Source organism: Lampetra fluviatilis, chromosome 67 (assembly GCF_964198595.1).
Source record: "Lampetra fluviatilis chromosome 67, kcLamFluv1.1, whole genome shotgun sequence".
Lineage (NCBI taxonomy): Eukaryota > Metazoa > Chordata > Hyperoartia > Petromyzontiformes > Petromyzontidae > Lampetra > Lampetra fluviatilis.
In genome coordinates this window covers 874,274-882,497 of record NC_136341.1, presented here as the reverse complement: position 1 = coordinate 882,497, position 8,224 = coordinate 874,274, and the positions used below count along the sequence as shown (strand labels likewise).

Genomic DNA, 8,224 nt, shown 5'->3' with positions numbered 1-8,224 from the left:
CTCACAGGGGGTGACCTCTTCCAATATTTGAGGCACCGCAGCCTCAGCAGGGTTATCCTCACTTTGTGCCATGATGTTTTCCTGGCTGAGAGATTTTCCCTCCCCCAGAACCTCACAGAAATGCTCAGCAAATCTGCAAACCTGTTCCTGGGGGTCGGAGATTGGATCACTGTTTTTTCCCCTAATGATGGTAATAGGTGTGGCGCTGGAAGCTACTTTTTTGATGGAGTTAAATAGTGATTTGTGATCGCGGGCCACTGAGGCACTCCATCTCCTCAGCAACCCGCGACCACCACCCATCCTTGCAGCGCCTTACGGCTCTCCGAACCTCCGAGCGAAGGCTGCGGTAAACCTCCTCATTCTCTGACGTGGGATGCTGTAGGCGATGAGAGTGGGCCTGTCGCTTTTTCTCAATTAACCTGAACACCTCCTCCGTCAGCCAGGGTTTCTGGGGAGGTCTGGACCGCGTACCCAAAGCAGCCATTGCAGCTGCATGAGTCACAGTCTTAAACCTCGCCCATTTACCCTCGACATCAGGTGGAGTGGGGGACGATGCCAACCCCAGCTGCAAGCGATGATGAAATTCTCGCTTGCAACTTTCATCAGCTAACTGAGATCATGCCACTTTAGGTTGGAATGGGGTCCTGGGTGTACACCCACCACTGGAGTGGAAGAATGGCAGGCGCATCTTACAGATGACTAGTCGATGGTCAGAGGGCAGATCAGCTCCACGGTAGGTCCTGGTGTCAAGGACATGGGCTCGCATCCGCTGGTCCGTCACTACGTAGTCCAGCAGATGTTCTTGCTTGGACCCGGCGTGCATCCATGATGTTGTGTGGATGCGCCGATGCCGGAACAGCGTGTTGGTAATTACAAGCCCATGGGCTGCACAACAATCTAGCAGCCTCCTATCGTTGTTATTGAGCTGATCTGGCCCATGCCTTCCAATCACTCCAAACCAGGTGCCAGCATCATTACCAACTCGGCCATTGAAGTCACCCAACAAGATGACTCTGTCCCAAGTGGCCACTTTAGCCAGCACCTGTGACAGGAGGTCATAGAAGGCATCTGACTCATCGGCTTTGCCTGCATCCCTCCACGGATGTTCGTCTTCGGTGGGGGCATAAGTAACCACGACCACCACTCCTCGCCTCCGGTTGATGGGAAGGTGAGCCCAAAGTATCCTGGGGCTTACAGCTTCCCACACCTCACCGCCACGCTCCCACGCCCCCTTCATTCTTTTGTTCAGAAGAAGAGCCACACCCTGTTGTTTGGCAGTCTCCTGCCCCAAGTAGAGGACTGTCCTCCCCTCATGGTGGCAGGAGCCAGAGCCGGTCCACCGGACCTCCTGAATGCCACAGAGATCCAGGCGGTACCGGTCCAGCTCCCGACAGAGGAGTGGCAGCCTCTCCTCCGCAGTGAACGTTCAAACATTCCACGTGGCCATCCGTAGCGGCTTTTAGTTGTTTCTGGAGAAGCCCCGAGGGTGAAGATTCAATCTCCTGTCTCCGCCAGATGGAGTCTGGCCAGGAGACGTCATAGACGCCTGTCCCCCCAGGGCCTCCGGCACAAGCTTGTTAAGTAGATATTTTAGACGTGGTTTAATGGTAATTTATTAAAGGTGGAGGGGTGAGCAGCCCCTCGCACCCGTCCAGAGGCCCCATTTAGTCGCTGTGGTGGCTACAGATGCCATGAGGGGAGAGGCCAATCGGAATTGTCCCTCCCCCCACGGCACTGCCCACCACAGCGTTGCCCGTCCAGCACCACCAGGGGGTAGGGGGTTGATAATTGGTTCTTTACCCTTCTATCTGGCAACAAAACTGACACCTTTTTACAAGGAGTCATGTTTGCATAGACCGCAATACCTGCAGTCATAATGCAAACAAAAAACACAACTCTGATTATGTAAGCACTGTCCTTAAAGTTGATTGGTCCACACCCGAGACAGCTTTCCTTAGAGCCTAGTCTCACATGGGTTGGACCAGATGACGATGTTGCCAGATAGAAGGGTAAAAAAACCAATTATCATATTTTTACTGGCAAATGAGGTTCCCATAAGGTAGGGGGTTGTTTTGCCAGACCAAAACAACCCCCTACACACGCAGATACACACACACACACAGGCACACACACACACAGGCACACACACACACACACAGGCACACACACACACAGGCACACACACACACAGATACACACACACACACACACAGGCACACACACACACAGATACACACACACACACGCAGGCACACACACATGTGGGTGATGACCATGTGGTGGTGATTAGCGGTGAGTGAGTGGTGAGTGGTGGTGAGTGGTGAGTGGTGGTGAGTGAGTGGTGAGTGGTGAGTGAGTGAGTGGTGAGTGAGTGGTGAGTGAGTGGTGAGTGGTGGTGAGTGGTGAGTGGTGGTGAGTGAGTGGTGAGTGGTGAGTGAGTGAGTGGTGAGTGAGTGGTGAGTGAGTGAGTGGTGAGTGAGTGGTGAGTGAGTGGTGAGTGAGTGGTGGTGAGTGAGTGGTGAGTAGTGGTGAGTGAGTGGTGAGTGAGTGGTGAGTGAGTGGTGAGTGGTGGTGAGTGAGTGGTGAGTGAGTGGTGAGTGAGTGGTGAGTGAGTGAGTGAGTGGTGAGTGAGTGGTGAGTGAGTGGTGAGTGAGTGGTGAGTGAGTGGTGAGTGAGTGAGTGGTGAGTGAGTGGTGAGTGGTGAGTGAGTGAGTGGTGAGTGAGTGGTGAGTGAGTGAGTGGTGAGTGAGTGGTGAGTGAGTGGTGAGTGGTGGTGAGTGAGTGGTGAGTGAGTGGTGAGTGGTGAGTGGTGAGTGATTAGTGGTGAGTGAGTGGTGAGTGAGTGGTGAGTGGTGGTGAGTGGTGAGTGAGTGAGTGGTGAGTGAGTGGTGAGTGAGTGGTGAGTGAGTGAGTGGTGAGTGAGTGGTGAGTGAGTGGTGGTGAGTGGTGAGTGAGTGAGTGGTGAGTGAGTGGTGAGTGGTGAGTGAGTGAGTGGGTGAGTGGTGAGTGAGTGAGTGAGTGGTGAGTGAGTGGTGAGTGAGTGGTGAGTGAGTGGTGAGTGGTGAGTGGTGAGTGATTAGTGGTGAGTGAGTGGTGAGTGAGTGGTGAGTGGTGGTGAGTGGTGGTGAGTGGTGGTGAGTGAGTGGTGAGTGGTGGTGAGTGGTGAGTGATTAGTGGTGAGTGAGTGGTGAGTGAGTGGTGAGTGAGTGAGTGGTGAGTGAGTGGTGAGTGGTGGTGAGTGGTGGTGAGTGGTGGTGAGTGAGTGGTGAGTGGTGGTGAGTGGTGAGTGATTAGTGGTGAGTGAGTGGTGAGTGAGTGGTGAGTGAGTGGTGAGTGAGTGGTGAGTGAGTGGTGAGTGAGTGAGTGAGTGGTGAGTGAGTGGTGAGTGAGTGGTGAGTGAGTGGTGAGTGAGTGGTGAGTGAGTGGTGAGTGAGTGGTGAGTGAGTGAGTGGGTGAGTGGTGAGTGAGTGAGTGAGTGGTGAGTGAGTGGTGAGTGAGTGAGTGGTGAGTGAGTGGTGAGTGAGTGGTGAGTGGTGGTGAGTGAGTGGTGAGTGGTGAGTGGTGAGTGATTAGTGGTGAGTGAGTGGTGAGTGAGTGGTGAGTGGTGGTGAGTGGTGGTGAGTGGTGGTGAGTGAGTGGTGAGTGGTGGTGAGTGGTGAGTGATTAGTGGTGAGTGAGTGGTGAGTGAGTGGTGAGTGAGTGGTGAGTGGTGGTGAGTGGTGAGTGGTGGTGAGTGGTGGTGAGTGAGTGGTGAGTGAGTGGTGAGTGGTGGTGAGTGGTGGTGAGTGGTGGTGAGTGAGTGGTGAGTGGTGGTGAGTGGTGAGTGATTAGTGGTGAGTGAGTGGTGAGTGGTGGTGAGTGAGTGGTGAGTGAGTGGTGAGTGGTGGTGAGTGGTGAGTGATTAGTGGTGAGTGAGTGGTGAGTGGTGGTGAGTGAGTGGTGAGTGGTGGTGAGTGGTGAGTGATTAGTGGTGAGTGAGTGGTGAGTGGTGGTGAGTGAGTGGTGAGTGAGTGGTGAGTGGTGGTGAGTGGTGGTGAGTGGTGGTGAGTGGTGGTGAGTGATTAGTGGTGAGTGAGTGGTGAGTGATTAGTGGTGAGTGAGTGGTGAGTGAGTGGTGAGTGGTGGTGAGTGAGTGGTGAGTGGTGGTGAGTGGTGGTGAGTGAGTGGTGAGTGAGTGGTGAGTGGTGGTGAGTGGTGGTGAGTGGTGGTGAGTGAGTGGTGAGTGGTGGTGAGTGGTGAGTGATTAGTGGTGAGTGAGTGGTGAGTGGTGGTGAGTGAGTGGTGAGTGGTGGTGAGTGGTGAGTGATTAGTGGTGAGTGAGTGGTGAGTGAGTGGTGAGTGGTGGTGAGTGAGTGGTGAGTGGTGGTGAGTGGTGGTGAGTGAGTGGTGAGTGAGTGGTGAGTGGTGGTGAGTGGTGGTGAGTGGTGGTGAGTGAGTGGTGAGTGGTGGTGAGTGGTGAGTGATTAGTGGTGAGTGAGTGGTGAGTGGTGGTGAGTGAGTGGTGAGTGGTGGTGAGTGGTGAGTGATTAGTGGTGAGTGAGTGGTGAGTGGTGGTGAGTGAGTGGTGAGTGGTGGTGAGTGGTGGTGAGTGAGTGGTGAGTGGTGGTGAGTGAGTGGTGAGTGATTAGTGGTGAGTGAGTGGTGGTGAGTGGTGGTGAGTGAGTGGTGAGTGGTGGTGAGTGAGTGGTGAGTGGTGGTGAGTGGTGGTGAGTGAGTGGTGAGTGGTGGTGAGTGAGTGGTGAGTGATTAGTGGTGAGTGAGTGGTGGTGAGTGGTGGTGAGTGAGTGGTGAGTGGTGGTGAGTGGTGAGTGATTAGTGGTGAGTGAGTGGTGAGTGGTGGTGAGTGAGTGGTGAGTGGTGGTGAGTGGTGGTGAGTGAGTGGTGAGTGGTGGTGAGTGAGTGGTGAGTGATTAGTGGTGAGTGAGTGGTGGTGAGTGGTGGTGAGTGAGTGGTGAGTGGTGGTGAGGCGCTCACCTTGCGGGTGATGACGGTGATCTTGGGCACGGTGGCCTCAGCGAAGGCGTACAGCAGCTTGGCTCCGTGCCGGATGATGCCCCCATACTCCTGGCTCGTGCCTGCACCATCACCAACATCACCAACATCACCAACATCATCAACATCATCAACATCATCAACATCACCAACATCATCAACATCACCAACATCACCAACATCACCAACATCACCAACATCACCACCATCACCAACATCACCAACATCATCAACATCACCAACATCACCAACATCATCAACATCACCAACATCATCAACATCACCAACATCACCAACATCACCAACATCAACATCATCAACATCATCAACATTAACAACATCATCAACATTAACATCAACATCACCAACATCATCAACATCAACATCATCAACATTACCAACATCACCAACATCACCAACATCACCAACATCACCAACATCACCAACATCACCAACATCACCAACATCACCAACATCACCAACATCACCAACATCACCACCATCACCAACATCATCAACATCACCAACATCACCACCATCACCAACATCATCAACATCACCAACATCACCACCATCACCAACATCACCAACATCACCAACATCACCAACATCACCAACATCACCAACATCACCAACATCACCAACATCACCAACATCACCACCATCACCAACATCACCAACATCACCAACATCACCAACATCACCAACATCACCAACATCATCAACATCACCAACATCATCAACATCACCAACATCACCACCATCACCAACATCATCAACATCACCAACATCACCAACATCACCAACATCACCAACATCACCAACATCACCAACATCACCAACATCACCAACATCACCAACATCACCAACATCACCAACATCACCAACATCACCACCATCACCAACATCACCAACATCATCAACATCACCAACATCACCAACATCACCAACATCACCAACATCATCAACATCACCAACATCACCAACATCATCAACATCACCAACATCACCAACATCACCAACATCACCAACATCACCAACATCACCACCATCACCAACATCACCAACATCATCAACATCACCAACATCACCAACATCACCAACATCACCAACATCACCAACATCATCAACATTACCAACATCACCAACATCATCAACATCACCAACATCACCATCACCAACATCACCAACATCACCAACATCACCATCACCAACATCACCAACATCACCAACATCACCAACATCACCAACATCACCAACATCACCAACATCACCAACATCACCACCATCACCAACATCATCAACATCACCAACATCACCAACATCACCACCATCACCAACATCACCAACATCACCAACATCACCAACATCACCACCATCACCAACATCACCAACATCACCAACATCACCAACATCACCAACATCACCACCATCACCAACATCACCAACATCACCAACATCACCATCACCAACATCATCAACATCACCAACATCACCAACATCACCAACATCATCAACATCACCAACATCACCAACATCATCAACATCACCAACATCACCAACATCACCAACATCACCAACATCACCAACATCACCAACATCACCACCATCACCAACATCATCAACATCACCAACATCACCAACATCACCACCATCACCAACATCATCAACATCACCAACATCACCAACATCACCAACATCATCAACATCATCAACATTAACATCAACATCATCAACATCACCAACATCATCAACATCACCAACATCACCAACATCACCACCATCACCAACATCATCAACATCACCACCATCACCAACATCATCAACATCACCAACATCACCAACATCACCACCATCACCAACATCATCAACATCACCAACATCACCAACATCACCAACATCACCAACATCATCAACATCATCAACATTAACATCAACATCATCAACATCACCAACATCATCAACATCACCAACATCACCAACATCACCACCATCACCAACATCATCAACATCACCACCATCACCAACATCATCAACATCACCAACATCACCAACATCACCACCATCACCAACATCATCAACATCACCAACATCACCAACATCACCAACATCATCAACATCATCAACATTAACATCACCAACATCACCAACATCACCAACATCACCAACATCATCAACATCACCAACATCACCAACATCACCAACATCAACATCATCAACATCATCAACATTAACAACATCATCAACATTAACATCAACATCACCAACATCATCAACATCAACATCATCAACATTACCAACATCACCAACATCATCAACATCACCAACATCACCAACATCACCACCATCACCAACATCACCAACATCACCAACATCACCAACATCACCAACATCACCAACATCACCAACATCACCAAAATCAACAACATCACCACCATCACCAACATCATCAACATCACCAACATCACCACCATCACCAACATCACCAACATCACCACCATCACCAACATCACCAACATCACCAACATCACCAACATCATCAACATCACCAACATCACCAACATCACCAACATCACCAACATCACCAACATCACCAACATCACCACCATCACCAACATCACCAACATCACCAACATCACCAACATCACCAACATCACCAACATCATCAACATCACCAACATCATCAACATCACCAACATCACCACCATCACCAACATCATCAACATCACCAACATCACCAACATCACCAACATCACCAACATCACCAACATCACCAACATCATCAACATCACCAACATCACCAACATCACCAACATCACCAACATCACCAACATCACCACCATCACCAACATCACCAACATCATCAACATCACCAACATCACCAACATCACCAACATCACCAACATCATCAACATTACCAACATCACCAACATCATCAACATCACCAACATCACCAACATCACCAACATCACCAACATCACCAACATCACCACCATCACCAACATCACCAACATCATCAACATCACCAACATCACCAACATCACCAACATCACCAACATCATCAACATTACCAACATCACCAACATCATCAACATCACCAACATCACCATCACCAACATCACCAACATCACCAACATCACCATCACCAACATCACCAACATCACCAACATCACCAACATCACCAACATCACCAACATCACCAACATCACCACCATCACCAACATCATCAACA

General features: G+C 50.0%; 1 protein-coding gene across 1 annotated transcript in view; it reads right to left on the bottom strand.

Annotated features, from left to right (window-relative positions):
- The window catches only part of PCCB (propionyl-CoA carboxylase subunit beta), a 52,147-nt gene that overhangs the window by 7,682 nt on the left and 36,241 nt on the right, over positions 1-8,224 (bottom strand). The window contains exon 8 of the mRNA XM_078882861.1: positions 4,975-5,075. Coding sequence (XP_078738987.1) covers positions 4,975-5,075 — 101 coding nt within the window. The remainder of the gene's footprint in view (positions 1-4,974; positions 5,076-8,224) is intronic.